Genomic DNA, 16,563 nt, shown 5'->3' with positions numbered 1-16,563 from the left:
ATATATATTTATCATCATCATCATCATCATTCGTTTAACGCCCACTTTCCATGCTAGCATGAGTTGGACGATTTGACTGAGGACTGGTGAACCAGATGGCTGCACTAGGTTCCAATCTGATCTGGCAGAGTTTCTACAGCTAGATGCCTTTCCTATTACCAACCACTCTGACAGTGTAGTAGGTACTTTTATGTGCCACTGGCACGATGGCCAGTCAGGCAGTACTAGCAATGGCTATGCTCAAATGATGTTTTTTATGTACCACCTGCACAAGAGCCAATCCAGCGGCACTGGCAACGACCTCGCTTAAATGCTTTTTCATGTGCCACCAGCACAAGTGCCAGTAAGGTGATGCTGGTAAAGATCACGCTTGAATGATGCTTTTTACATGTCACCAGCACAGAAGCGAGTTAGCTGCTCTGGCAATGATCAAGCGTGGATGGTGCTCTTAGCACTCCACTAGCATGGACGCCAGTCATTGAATTTGATTTCAATTTTGATTCTGATTTCACTTGCCTCAACAGGTTTTCACAAGCAGAGTTAAGTGTCCAATGAAGGAAAAGTATGCATAAGTGGACTGGTTACACCCCTGGCATAGGCCACGTGGTTATGGTCTCACTTGGCTTGCCGGGTCTTCTCAAGCACAGCATATTTCCAACGGTCTCAGTCACTAGTCATTGCCTTGGTGAGGCCCAACGTTCGAAGGTCATGGCGCACCACCTCATCCTAAGTCTTTCTGGGTCTACCTCTTCCACAGGTTCCCTCAACCACTAGGGTTTGGCACTTTTCATACGGCTATCCTCATCTATTCTTGTCACATGACCATACCAGCACAGTCGTCTCTCTTGCACACCACATCTGATGCTTCTTAGGTCCAACTTTTCCCTCAAGGTACTTACACTCTGTCGAGTATGTACACTGACATTACACATCCATTGGAGCATACTGGCTTCATTCCTTGCGAGCTTACACATGTCCTCAGCAGTCACGACCCATGTTTCACTGCCATGTAGCATGGCTGTTTGTACCCATGTGTCATACAATCTACATTTTACTCTGAATGAGAGGCCCTTTGTCACCAGCAGAGGTAAGATCTCTCTGAACTTTGTCCAGGCTACTCTTATTCTAGCAGCTACACTTTCAGCGTACCCTCCCCTGCTACTGACTTGGTCACCTAGGTAATGGAAGCTATCAACTACTTCTAGTTTTTCTCCTTGGAATGTGGCAGAAGTTGTTCTCTGCACATTTCAGTGTTTATTGCTGCTGAGCATCTGCCACATGCAAAAACTATCTTCCCAGCTAGCCTTCCTTTAATATTGCTTCACCTCTCATGTGTCCATAGCATACACTGAGTACATCTTATAGAGTTTCTACCTACGCCTTTTCTACAGATCAAGCAGGGTCATCTACCTGAAAGGATTTGTGGTTTGCCTGCCTTCCTACTTAGTTGGACTTTGGTTTTAGCTAGGCTGACTCTAAGGCCCTTTGATTCTAATCCTTGTTTCCACACTTGAAACTTCTCTTCTAGTTCTGATAGTGACTCAGCAACTAGAGCAAGGTCGTCAGCATAGAGGAGCTCCCAGGGGCATCCTGTCTTGCATTCCTCTGTTATTGCCTGTCCTATATATATAGATAGATTAGTAGTCACTACACACATTCTTTTCTCTCCTTGTTTTTTTCTGAGTCCCTTTCTTTAGAAGAGCGTAGGCTCGAAACGTATAAAAGACTTTTCTATTTCTGAACATTATACTAATACATCTGTTTGTTTTGTACACCACCTGTCTTCGTCTTTTGTTTTTTTCATGAAATCTCCCTACATGTGTGTGTGTGTGTGTATGAATTTAAATAATAAAGATAAAAATTGATATTAATTAAATTAATATCAATTTAAACCAGTGGCCTGGCATATTGAAAAATATCTGAAGATTCAGAACGTTATATTACATATATATAAGGGGAATGACCACTAGGTGGATTCCTTAAATGCTAAAAGTAGCCACCATATGGTATGTGACTAATCACTATATTTTGTATCTTTTCATTTGTCTTGCTCACTTTTTGTTCTGGTGTTTACTGAAATTTCTTGAGAACAATTTTTCTTAGTGGTCAGACCTTTAGCATATTAGGAATCCACCTAGTGGTCATTCTTCTTATATGTATGTATACATATATATATATATATATGTGTGTGTGTGTATGTATGTGTGTGTATGCGTGTGTGTGTGTGTGTGTATGCGTGTGTGTGTATATGTGTAGTTGAAATTTACAGAAATACAAAAGATGAAGACGGGTGTATGAATAACAAGCAGGTGTAATAGTTTGATGTTTGGGAAAATGAAAAAGTCTTTTACATTTCAAGCCTACACTCTTCTACACACACACATCACACTCTCTCTCACACACACACACATACACACACGCACACACATGTATATATGTAGACATACATATACCATGCTCGAGAAGAAGACCCATCAAGCTGAGTGAAATTGTAGTTGTGTCAGATACTGGTGTCACGCAACTGGCACCCATGCTGGTGGCACATTAAATCACCCCTTACAGTCTCAGAGTGGAAGGGTATCCAGCCATAGAAACCATGCCAAATCAGACTGAAGTTTGGTGCAACTCCTCAGCTTACCAGCCCTGGTCAAGCCGTCTGACCCATGCTAGCATGGACAACGGACGTTAAATGATGATTATGATAATTTTGATGTATATACACATATATATATGGTGAAATATCTAATCAAAGCACAAATGATTTGTTTATAGTGATCAAATGTATGTGCTGTACATGAGCTCACTCCCTCCATCAAATCGATGTTGCCTGAACAGGTGCATGGTGTACTTGACACATGTCAGGTGTCAACAGACCACCCAAGCCAGGAATTGAAACCAAGATCTCTTGGTTGTGAGTACAACATCCCAACCACTTTGCCATGCACCTCAACATGCATACAGGCACACATGCACACATGGACACAATGAGCTTCTTTCAATTTTCATTTACCAAATCCATTCAGAAGGTTTTGGTCAGTTTGGGGCTATAGCAGAAGATCCATGGTGATTGGGAAGCAAACTTTGTAACATTAATACCTGGTACAGCCGTGCCTGTACCAGGTATTAATGTCCTTCCATGGATGGGGCTTCACTTGGTTGATTTGCCTTGATTTCATTATTTGTTTTAAACCATGTTTGATCCTTTATCTTGTTTCAGTCATCAGAATTTGTTTTAGTTGAATGAATTGACCCCAGTACTTATTTATTTTTATGAATGGTACTTATTCTATTGGTCCTGTTTGGCAAACTGCTAAGTTACAAGGACAAAATCACACCAACTGCAGTTGTCAAAGAATGATGGGGGACAAACACAGAAACAAGGACACACACACACACACACACACACACATCATTGACAAGCTTCTTTTATTTTCCATCTACCAAATCCACTCACAAGTTTGGTTGCTCTGAGGCTATAGTAGAAGTACTTGCCTAAGGTACCATGCAGTGAGACTGAACTTGGAACCATGTGGTTGGGAAGTGAGCTTTTTACCACACAGCCATGCCGTAATGTAATTCCCCTAAATTTCATTTGTTAAATTATAATTTCCTTTTAAATAATTTTTCTCTTCTTTATTTTCTCTGGTGAAAGATTAGTGTCTGAAACATGAAGTCTCTTTCCCTTTTCTTTAAGTATTAAACTAATACAACATTTGTTAAAGCTTGACCATCTTGTGTTGCCTTCTTTTTGTGTTCATTGCCTAATTTATATTTTTCTATTTTTTTCAGTGTTAATGCTATTAAATGTCACAAAAAGGAAAATACTGTGATAAATCTATGTATGGTGGAAAGTCGTGTATGCTCACCTTCGGACAATAAACATTTTCGGAACCAAATGAATCTTGAAGATATCTGGATTCTTCCTAAAGGAAAAAAGAAAAACAAAAGGTAAAGCATTTTACATCAGACAACAGTAGTTAGAAACATCATCAATTCCACCATGATCATCATCACCATCATGATTGTTATCACCACCACCACCACCATTATGAACATCATCATCATAATCATTATCATCATATTGTCATCAACATCATCACCACTACCATCTCCATCACCACCACCAACAACACCTCCACCACGACCCTCCGCCTCATCATCATAATCATCATCATTATCATCATCGTCATCATCATCATCTTTTAATGTCAATCTTCCATGCTGGTATGGGTTGGATGGCTTGACAGAATCCAGAATGCTGGACGATTGTGTTTTGCTCCACCAAGGTCAGCTTTGCCTTTCATCCTTTCGCAGTTGAAAATAATAAGTACCAGTTGATCACTGGGGTCGAAGTAATTGACTCATCTCCCCCCATGAAAATTTGTTAAAATTTGAAATCAATATTATTAGTAAAATCAAAATCAAAATCAAAAATCAAATCATAATCAAATGGATATTGTATTTGTGGCCGATGTCAGTGCCACCTGACTGGCTCCTGTGCTGGTGGCAACATTCATGCATGGGTTGTTGCCAGTGTCGCGTGACTGGCTCCCATGCTGGTGGAACATAAAAAGCACCATCTGAATATGGTCGATGCCAGCTCCCTGTTCCACGCCGACTGGCTCCTGTGCTGGTAGCATGTAAAAGAGCACCATCTGAATGTAGCCAATGCCTGTGCCGCCTAAATGGCTCCTGTGCCGGTGGCACATAAAAATCCCCAGTACACTCTTGGAGTGGTTGGCGTTAGGAAGGGCATCCAGCTGTAGAAACATTGCCAGATCAGATTGGAGCTTGGTGTGGCCTCCTGGCTTGCCAGTCCCCAGTCAAACTGTCCAACCCATGCCAGCATGGAAAACGGACGTTAAACGACGATGATGATGATGATGGTTATTAGTTTATTTGTCAGAGTTCTTTCATCGCACATTCAACAACCTTTTCACTGACATTCTTTTCCTTGTGTCTTTTTTTCCTCTGGTTTTGTCATCTAATTTTTTGATATCTTAAAAAAATTTTAATCCCTTAAAAGATCTTCATCATCATCATCATAGTCATTTAACGTCCGCTTTCTATGCTGGCATTGGTTGGATGGGTTGACTGAGGGCTGGCAAGCCAGAAGGCTGCACCAGGCTTCAATCTGATTTGGCAAAGTTTCTACAGCTGGATGCCCTTCTTAATGCCAACCACTCTGAGAGTGTAGTAGGTACTTTTTACATGCCACCAGCATGAGAGCCAGTCAGGTGGTACTAGCATCGGCCACGTTTGAATGGGGCTTTTTACATGTCACTGGCACGGGTGCAATTCAGGCAGTGCTGTCATTGGCCATGTCAACAACTACACTTGCCTCAACAGGTCTTCGCAAGTGCAGTTTATTGCCCAATGATTGAAGGGTGCTCTTAAATGGGCTGGTTATGCTGCACTGGCATAGGCCATGGTTACGGTCTCACTTGGCTTGCCGGGTCTTTTTAAGCGGAAAAAATTTCTTTCCTCAGATTTTTGGGGTTTTTTTCCATCTTTCAATCATTTACTTGTTTCAGCCATTGGACTGTGGTCATGCTGGGGCAATACTCTGGATGGTGTAGTTGAATAAACTGTCTAATTTTGTAAGTCAAAATAAGCCAAACAAATTAATGTGCTTTTAAGCCTGGTATTTATTCCACCATTCTTTCTGACGAAACCACTAAGCTATGGCAAGATAAACAAGTCAACACCCTCCCACACATATATGACAGGTTTCCTCACAGTTTCCATCTACCAAATTCACTGACAAGGTATCATTTGCTTTGGCAATAAAAGAAGACACTTGCCCAAGGTGTGCTGCACAGTAGGACTGAATCTGAAACCACATGGTTGCAAAGAAAGCTTCTTATCCACGCAGCCATGCCTGTATTTATATTTTAGATTATTTTCATCATCATCATCATCATTGTTTATGTCTATTTTCCATGGTGGCATGGGTTGGATGGTTTGACTGGGGACTGGCAAGCCAGGAGGCTGCACCAGGCTCCAATCTGATCTGGCAAGGTTTCTACAGCTGGATGCCCTTCCTAATGCCAAACACTCCAAGAGTATAGTGGATGCTTTTTACATGCCACTGGCATGGGAACCAGTCAGGTGGCACTGGCATCGACCATACTCGAATAGTGCCTTTTACGTGCCACCAGTATGGGAGTCAGTCAGGTGACACTGGTATCAGTCATGCTCGAATGGTACTTTTTACATGTCACCAGCGCGGGAGCCAGTAGGGAACACTGGCATTGACCACACTCAAATAGTGCTTTTTATGTGCCACTAGCACTAACATCAGCCACACTCAAATAGTGCTTTTTTACATGCCACCAGCACAAGATCCAGTCAGGCAGCTTTGGCATCAACCAGACTCAAATGGAGCTTTTTACATGTCACCAGCACAGGAGTCATTCAGGTGGCACTGGCATCGACCATGCTCGAATGGTGCTTTTTCTGTGCCAGCACTGGCATTGGCCACACTCGAATGGTACTTTTTATGTGCCAATCAGGTGGCACTGGTATCAGCCACAATGATGAATCAATTTTAGAATTGAGGTAATTTAACCCTTTTGTTACTGTATTTATTTTAAGATGGTCTGTGTTTCTTTCAGTTATTTTAAATATGACAAAGAATTTAGTAAATTAACTTAGTTTATCATTGTGACTAAGGTTTGATGGAAGATTTTAATTCAAAACTTATGAAAACAAGACATTTGTACTACAGAGGCAGAGCCAATTTCAGCCAGGTTGGTAATGAAAAGGTTAATGTCAACTCTTTAACCCTTTCATTACTGTATTTATTTTGAGATGCCCTGTGCTTCTTTCAGTTATTTTAAATATAGCAAAGAATTTAGTAAAATAACACATTTATCATTCAGCTAGTGTTAGGAACATAAATTGAGACTAAGGTTTGATGGAAGATTTTAATTCAAAACTTATGAAAACAAGACATTTGTACTACAGAGGCAGAGCCAATTTCAGCTGGGTTGATAATGAAAGGGTTAAGATTATCCAGTTTAGCAGATTTTTGACAGGGATGGTCATAAGTAACAACCTAAATGCTTTCCAATATTTCATTCCACTACTCTATGTTCTGAAATTAAAACCAGCTGAGTTTGATTACATCATTAGTGCGGTTGGTAAAATAGTTATTAGTAATATATTGGCTGCTGTTATTCAGTTGACTGTGATTTACCTGTTTAAATATAGGCCTCGGACAATATCTGATATTGATTATTTAATTGTATTTATTCCTAATTGATTTGAGATTTTTAGAGATTGGAAAACCTTGTTTTTATAATCATATGTACATTAGTGGTCAAATGATATGTTATTGAACATTGCAGTATCATTATCAGCATTATCATCATCGTCATCACCGCCTCCATCACTGCCATCATGGCCACCACCGTTATCACCGCTGCCACTGCTGCTGCCACCGCCAACACCACCAACACCACCACCACCACCACCACCGCCGCTGCTGCTGCTGCTGCCACAACTATCAGCATTGCTGTCACCACCACAACTGCCACTGCTGCCATGAAGATGACTGACAACAACAATGACGATGATGACAATGAAAACGATAACGACGACGACCACCACCACCATTGTCATCATCATCATCACCACCACCGTCACCACAACCATCATCATCATCACCAACGATGATGATGATGATGCAATACACACACGCACTCTTATGCACCCACCTCATTCGACATGCAGGGATCATAGGTAGCTATCCTAAAACTGGGATACACTATGTAAAAATTCAAATATTACAGTGATATACCAAATAAAATCCAAATACAAAAAAAAATCTGTTGTAAAAACTCCTGTTCTATATTTTAGAGATGTGGAATTTTGTACATTATTTACATTATTTACATTAGATTAATATATGTTCTCATCTTGTTTGTTGTTACCACAACGTTTTGGCTGATATGCTCTCCAGCCTTCATCAGGTGTCTTTGTAGAATATTTTTTGCTGATATTGTTATTATTATTTATTCAAGGCATTGTCTGTAATTGAACTCGCAATCTTGGGGTAGTAGCCCACACTCATAACCATTACACTATATACCTGTGGACTACTAAACCCAAGATTGTGAGTTCAATTCCAGGAAATGTCTTGAATAAATAATAATAATAGGAATGGCTGTGTGGTAAGTAGCTTGCTAACCAACCACATGGTTCCGGGTTCAGTCCCACTGCGTGGCATCTTGGGCAAGTGTCTTCTGCTATAGCCCAGGGCCGACCAATGCCTTGTGAGTGGATTTGGTAGACAGAAACTGAAAGAAGCCTGTCGTATATATGTATATATATGTGTGTGTGTTTGTGTGTCTGTGTTTGTCCCCCTAGCATTGCTTGACAACAAATGCTGGTGTGTTTACGTCCCCGTCACTTAGCGGTTCGGCAAAAGAGACCGATAGAATAAGTACTGGGCTTACAAAGAATAAGTCCCGGGGTCGATTTGCTCGACTAAAGGTGGTGCTCCAGCATGGCCGCAGTCAAATGACTGAAACAAGAAAAAGAGAAAATAATGATAATGATAATAATAATAATGATAATGATAATAATAATAATAATAATAATAATAATGATAATAATAATAATAATAATAATAATAATAATAATAATAATAATAATAATAATAACGATAATAATAACATCAGCAAAAAAATACCTTAGGAATAAGAACCCAGAGTTGGGTTCAAAATTCTACCAGGACATCTGATGAAAGCTGGGGAGTAAACCAGCCAAAATGTCTTGGTAACAACAAACTAGATGAGGACACATATCCATCCAATGTAAATAATGTGCAGAATTCCTATTCCAAAAGCTAGTTCAGCAAATATAAAATATATTAATGAAACTAAAATGCTGTGATTGAACTTCTTAAGAATCTCTTTCTGACTTATTCTTCACAAGTGCAAAAACATGATGATGTTCATGTCCACATTATAGTTAAATTCAGCTGCTACAATTGTTCAAGCATGCTACATCACCAATGCTATGTTGAACACTCATTCCACTGTTTGTTATTAGCATATATATATTGTGTCATCCCATAAATGATGTGTTTTTTTTTCTGAAAATCAAGCAAAAGAGTTAGGGTCAAGAAAACACAAAGAAAGTATAATAGGGTTGTCAAAATACTTCTTTTATTTTTGAAAATTAAGATTAAAAAAGTTCTTTTTTTTTTTAAATCTAAAATATCCTCTCCCTCATTTTCTACAATGCTCTTCCATCTATTTGGTAAACTTGCAAAGCCTTGCTTTCAAAATTCACTTGTCCGTGATGAAAAATACTCTTCTAGTAGTGTTCTGACCTCATCTACAGAATTCATATTTTTTCCATCCAAATGATTTTGAAGACTGCAGAATAAATGATAATCAGATGGGGCAATGTCTGGAGAGTATGAAGGGCGGGGCATCGTTTTCCATTCGAACTGCTCCAGCCTTTGGAATGTCATGCTCGTTGTTTGTGGCTGAACATTATCCTGATGGAAGAGCATCTTTGTCTTGAAACCAAAGATGGTTGTTTTCCTTCTAACACTGACTTAAGCTGTTCAAGCTACTTGCATTGGATCTCCTTTGTTATCATTTGGTTTGGGTTTAAAAGTTCAAAGTGGACTAAACTTTTCATATCCCACCAAACAGATAACAACACCTTATGTGGGTGAAGACCTTTAGTCTGGAGTGTCGCTGTTGCTCCTTTCCTGACCCACTGTCTTTGGCACTTGACTTTTTTTTATAGAGAACCCATTTCTCATCATCAGTCACTACTTGGTCCAAAAAAGGTTCATTCATGAGACATGGTAGCAAAGAAGAGGAACCCATTAACCCAATTTGCTGACTTTTCCGATGGCACACAGGTGTTGATGAATGGTTGAATGATCAAATCCAAGCTTGTCTGCTAGTTCCTCAACAGTTACGATGGGATTTTGTTCTACCAGGGTTTGCTGGACATCTTCATTGAGATCTACCGGGACAAGGCTTGTCTTCTAGGCTGTAGTTTCTGGCTCGGAATTTCTGGAACCACTGTTGACTCTGGCTTATGCTTATTGTCTGATCCCCATATACTGCATTAATTTTCCTCGCACTTTCCATTGTGTTGTTGCCTATTGAACTCATACAGCAAAATATGCCAAATATGTTCCTTTGTCACTTCCATTATAGCATGAAAAAATAACAGTTAAAACCGAACTGCACATTTCAAAACTTTCACTAAGAATAGGTACAAAGTAAAATTACTACCTGCTTTTATAGCAAGTTGATGCAGGTAGCTTATCCTGTCCCCCTCTGACTTTTAGTTCATGCAATTAAAAAAAACCGCATTATTTATGGGATGACTTAATATATATATATATATTTGATAATGTACTGAAGAATGACCTCAAGAAGGTGAACCTTTTAAGTGAGATGACAAAGCACTGAGATACCTGGTGCTTTGTTGCATGCAAGAAGACCTGCACTCAGCATCAAAACTGTTAAGACTGATCTTTCAGGTGGTAAAAAGTGCTCATGGCAGTGCCACACATAAAAGCACCTGTGTGGTATCATATAAAAGTGTCCATACAGTGCCATGTAAAAGCACCGAACACACTCTGTAAAGTGGTTGGTATTAGGAAGGGCATTCAGCCATAGAAACCATGCAGCCCACACAGCTTGCCAGCTCTGGTCAAACTGCCTAACCCATGCCAGCATGGAAACAGACATTAAATAACGATGATGGTGGTGATATATAAATATATATACTTTGTGGAGTGGTTGGTATTCTTTGCCATAGTGTTGGACATACTCTTTTACTCTTTTACTTGTTTCAGTCATTTGACTGTGGCCATGCTGGAACACTGCCTTTTGTTGAGCAAATCGACCCTAGGACTTATTCTTTGTAAGCCTAGTACTTATTCTATCGGTTTCTTTTGCCAAACTGCTAAGTTACGGGGACGTAAACACACCACCATTGGTTGTCAAGCGATGGTGAGGGGACAAAAACAAACACACAAACATATACAGACACATACATATATATACATATATACGACGGGCTTTTTTCAGTTTCCATCTACCAAATCCGCTCACAAGGCTTTGGTCAGCCTGAGGCTATAATAAAAGACACTTGCCCATTAAAAAATTTTTTAACCATCTTCGATATTTTTTTTATCGAACAATTTGTTTTGCTGTTTCATTCTTCTGGGAGGGTAGAATAATTATGACGATAATTTCATTATGATGTTGATAATCATGCATTGTATTCAAACTGTTATTGTTAGTTTAAAGCTTAATGTTTCAACAGAATATGGTGGAGTATCATTAGATATGCAAATATTGCTCCCATAGGTATTGCAAGGATTTCAGCTGGGAAGTGTGAAAGATTCTCAATTATTAATTTGAATTATTAATTTGTGAAAAACAGAAAATTAAGATTAATGTTGGATAAGAATTATATTTGTATGGAGATGATTGGTAGGTTTGTGCGAACCTGTTGACATCCTCCCCACCTCCTAGTTAGCTAGCTAAAGTAGTGACTCCTAAAGTTAAATGTTGAGTTGGTCTCATCCTTTCCACCACCATTCATCAGTGTCTGAGTCTGTTTCTGCTTCAGAAAAGTTAAAGACCTTTTGTAGCTTCTTGATATTTTTAAACTGAACAAAAGAATGTTACAATAAATCAATATAACTCTATGTGGATGTTTATAAATGTAGAGTATCGCTTAGCATAGAAGAAGAAAGTATAGGTCAAGGTGTGGTTATAGTAATAGTTAAAGAAATAACTACAGGGACTGTAAAACATAATAACTGTTTTCATTTCTTCTGAAGCTGATCTATGTTATCCTCTCAAAAATGTTTGTGACAGGAGAAGCAAAATATCTTGAATTAACTGCTAATATATTAACCCATTCATGCTGAAATTTTTCTAGTAAATGAAATTGCTGAAATTTCACAGATACTATTATTTTGACCTAAATAACAACTGAAATAAATTTCATTGAAATTCGTTTGATACAGACTGCATACACATTAAGAACATGCTTAATTCTTTAATACAGATCATCCACAAATCACAATTTGTATCAAGTATTTGTTTTATAAAATATAAATGAAGTGTCAGATTAAACAGACGATCGGCATGAATGGGTTAATGTAATTGATAGTAGACATTCTACTACAGAAGGTGGCGAGCTGGTAGAAACGTTAGCACACCGGGCGAAATGTTTAGCGATATTTCGTCTACCATTACATTCTGAGTTCAAATTCCGCCGAGGTCGACTTTGCCTTTCATCCTTTCGGGGTCGATAAATTAAGAACCAGTTACGCACTGGGGTCGATACAATCGACTTAATCCGTTTGTCTGTCCTTGTTTGTCCCCTCTGTGTTTAGCCCCTTGTGGGTAGTAAAGAAATAGATAGTAGACATTCTATTAATTTAAGAATTACTCTGTTGCAATAAAACTCTTTAGTTAAAATGGGAAAGAAACATATAATTTTATTATATAATTAAATGTATTATCTGTATCCTCTTTTATTCCTTGTGGGTTTGCTCTTGCACCCCAGCAGTACCATCTTAGCTTTATCCTAGTTACTTCCACTCTTTCTTGTAATAGTCCTTTCTATGAAAGGCACAAGGCCTGAAATTTGGGGAGAGGGGACCAATCAATGACATTGACACCCAGTGTTTCACTGGTACTCAATTTATTGAACCCGAAAGGATGAAAGGCAAAGTCGACCTCAGTGGAATTTGAACTCAGAACATAAAGCTGGACAATATGCTGCTAAGCATTCCATCCAATGTGCTAATGATTCTGCCATCTCGCCGCCTTACTCTCCCTTGTAATAATGAGAATTAGCCATTATATGATTAGTCAGTCAATGCTAAGTTACAAAGACATAAACAAACCAGCACCAATTGTCAAGTGGTGGTGGGAGACAAACACAGATGTGTACATATACATACATCACCATCATCATCATTTAATGACCATGCTCTATGCTGGTATGGGTTGGACAGTTGGATGAGGATCCAATGAGTCAAAGACTGTATTGTACTCCAGTGTCTACTTTGGCATGGTTTATATGGTTGGACACCCTTCCTGATGTATTATCTGTAACCTCTTTTATTCCTTGTGGGTTTGCTCTGGCACCTCAGCACTACCATCTTAGCTTTTTTCTAGTTACTTCCACTCTCCCTTGTAATAGTCCTTTCTGAGATGAGATCATTAAACACTGTTAGAATCAGACTAGTGTCCTGAACTTGGTTGTGATAGCCACAGTGTTTTGGCCGCTGTTCCCTTTGGCCTTCTTATAAACATCATCATCATCATCATTTAACGTCCGTTGTCCATGCTGGCATGGGCTGGACGGTTTAACTGGGCTGGCACGCTAAAAGGTTGTGCCAGGCTCCAGTCTGATTTGGCATGGTTTTCTATGGCTGGATGCCCTTCCTAACGCCAACCACTCTGAGAGTGTAATGGGTGCTTTTATGTTCCACCAGTATGGGTGCCATTTGTGTGACACTGGTATCTGCCATGACTGCAATTTTGCTCCGCTTGATGGGTCTTCTTCAAAAGCATGACCTAATGCCACTTTGCCTCCATGAGGCCCAACACTCGGAAGGAACTTTGCCACTTTGCCTCAGTGAGGTCCAACACTTGAAAGGAACTCAGCTACTTCGCCTCAATGAGGCCCAATGTAAAAATGACTGATAGAATCAGCACAAATGATAGTCTTTATGTCTAGCACTAAGTTTTAACATTCTAGCTTACTTCCGTTATTTACTGCAGTGCTTGGAGGAAGGTGTGTAGCATATGATTGTCACATTGACCATGACAGAGAAAGTTGTTATGACGATACCTGCTTGAAAACCTACTTAAAAGTTGCAGAAAGTGTATGGAAAAGAGTGAATGAGCCACACACTGGTGTTCGAGTGGTTCAGATGTTTCCAAGATAGTTGAAAAAATGTCGATATTGAGGAACATTCTGGGAGACCCACAACCATCAGAGCTGAGAAAGACATTGCAGATGTGTATGCAGCTGTGAGGGGAAATTGTTGAATCACCATCCCTGTGTTATCAAAGTATGTGCAGATTTGTTATGATTCAGTTTAGTCCATTAGCACTGAAGATTTGGGTATGAGATGCATGTCTGCCAAGTTTGTGTCAAAACTACTTTCAGCTGACTAAAAAGACACTCAATTCTCAGTTGCACAAGATCTCCTTGATTGTGTCAAGCATGATGAAAACATTTTGAAAATTTTTGTTTTTTGAAAATTTCACTGAGTGTACGCTACAAATATATTTAATGACATAAAGCAGCAGAATTACCACATGTATCATGTAAATGAAAAGATATCTTTGTTACTATTCACTGATATATTCAGAGTTGATTGCTTGTATTCTGTTGTCCATACCCTAAATATTCTTTTCTACTCAAGGCATAAGATCCGAAATTTTGAAGGAGGGGGCCAGTCAATTTGATCAACCTCAGTATGCAAATGGTACTTAATTTATTGATCCCGAAAGGATGATAAATTAAGTACCATTAGGTCTTCCATGTGGATTCTGCTTATCAGATTTCACTCACAAGTCTTTGATCATCTCAGAGCTAGGGTAAAAAAAAAACATTTGCCAAAGATGTTGCTACTCTGTAATGGGATCAAACCTAAAACATATATATGTACATACGGATGTAGCAGATAACAGCCAACTTTTGGCTGCTATTTGGACCTTGTTGTGTCCACTATTCTGATTGGTTGGTATTGCCACAATTTGCCTCTTACTCTGTTGCACCAAAATACAGCATATAACCAATATATACAATAAAGGGGAAACAAATTTCTCTGAGTGTACGCTACATATTAAATGTTCAACCAGATGTTTAGTGTCGCTGAATGTAAATAGATTTCTCAAATTTTAAATATCAACTGGGATTTATGATATTGAGTGTAGGTTACTTGGTATCAAGGCCTCCGAGACAAATTTTGGAAGGCAAAATGACTGTTTCTTTGGCCTTGTTTCCATCCACCAAGAGTGGGATGTTCTCTTTATGTTCAATGGAGCTGTATTTTTTTCTCTGAGAGAAGAGCCTGTCAGATATTAGAAGCCCTTCCTTGGCCTATGTTCTGGCTGAATCCTCTTCTTGATGTACAGGATGAACTGGTTTGTATGAATGGTATTTCCACCATCATTTGAAAAGTGAAGGCTGATGTATGAATATTTAAAATCTTTAGGAGCTTCTTCATAGATATTATTAGCTTGAATATCTGTTTCAATAGATCAATCTCACTCTAGGCAGACAGCTATAAATAATAGCAGGATATAGTTTAAGATTAGCAAGGAAACAAATGTAGGTCAATTATAATACAGACGTTCTGAAAGAGATAAAAGAAATTTATGCTGAATATAAACAAGAAATGACAAAGCTGATCAAACTGATTAAAGAATAAACTTAATTTAATTATTATTGTTTTAATTTACATAAGTATAGGTGAAGAAAATGTGGCTCTGTGGTTAAGAAGATTGGTTTATGATGCTGTTGTTTTAGGTTTGATCCTATTACAGAGTAGCAACACTTTTGGCAAATGTTTTTTTACCCTAGCTCTGAGATGATTAAAGACTTGTGAGTGAAATCTGGTTAGCAGAAATCACATAGAAGACCATCAGTGGGATGGACCTTTCCTTTCTTGTGTGGTACATTTAATTGTCTGGTTCAACACTGCCACTTGGTTCTTGTAGGCTTTTGCTTACAAGCATTCAGACCCAGTCGCTGATCTGAGGCTTCTGTCATTTCTCTCACAGTTTCAAGGTTGGCTTTGAAAAAGTCCATGGTATTACCTTTCCTGCACACACACACGCACACACACACACACACACATCATCATCATCATCATTAACGTCGGTTGTCTGTGCTGGTATGGGTTAGATGGTTTGGTTAGGGCTGGCAAGCTACAAAGCTGCACCAACTTACAGCCGTCTGTTTTGATTTAGTTTCTATGGCTGGGCAACCTTCCTAATGCCAACCACTTTACAGACTGTACTGGGTGCCTTTTATGTGGCACCAGCACAGATGCGGTTTATATGACACTGGCAGAAATGCTTTTGTGTGACACCAGCACAGATGCTTTTTACATGGTACCAGCACATGTGTTTTTTATATGGTGTCAGGGTCACTGAGTAACTCGCAAAGCAAAAATCCCCAGCTGCTATGCTGTTGCTTTTCTGTAGTGGTTGCCAGGTAATATAATTATCATAGTAAGACCTTCCAGAAGGTAAATGCCTCACTATATGTATCTGCACACACACATATATGTACATAGATACTCACACAAGCACACACAAACACATGCACACACACTCACACACACACACACACACACACACACACACACACACAAAACTGATGAGTGATTTGCTAATTTGTAACATCCACGACAGCTGTTCAACCACTCAACTGTGGAAACTGGTTTACACTTCACTACATTTTCCATCCTACACTGAATACTCAAATCCAGTTGATTGAAGAAAAGGTCCTCAGCAATATCTTAAATCAAAG

General features: G+C 39.1%; 1 protein-coding gene across 3 annotated transcripts in view; it reads left to right on the top strand.

The window, feature by feature from the left end:
* LOC115225054 overlaps positions 1-16,563 on the top strand; it is a 440,194-nt gene that overhangs the window by 50,323 nt on the left and 373,308 nt on the right. For all 3 annotated transcript variants that reach the window (XM_036514746.1, XM_036514743.1, XM_029795979.2), the window contains exon 5: positions 3,790-3,948. In XM_036514746.1, coding sequence (XP_036370639.1) covers positions 3,790-3,948 — 159 coding nt within the window. The remainder of the gene's footprint in view (positions 1-3,789; positions 3,949-16,563) is intronic.

Source organism: Octopus sinensis, linkage group LG2 (assembly GCF_006345805.1).
Source record: "Octopus sinensis linkage group LG2, ASM634580v1, whole genome shotgun sequence".
Classification (NCBI taxonomy): Eukaryota; Metazoa; Mollusca; class Cephalopoda; order Octopoda; family Octopodidae; genus Octopus; species Octopus sinensis.
This window is presented reverse-complemented; position numbering and strand designations above follow the sequence as displayed.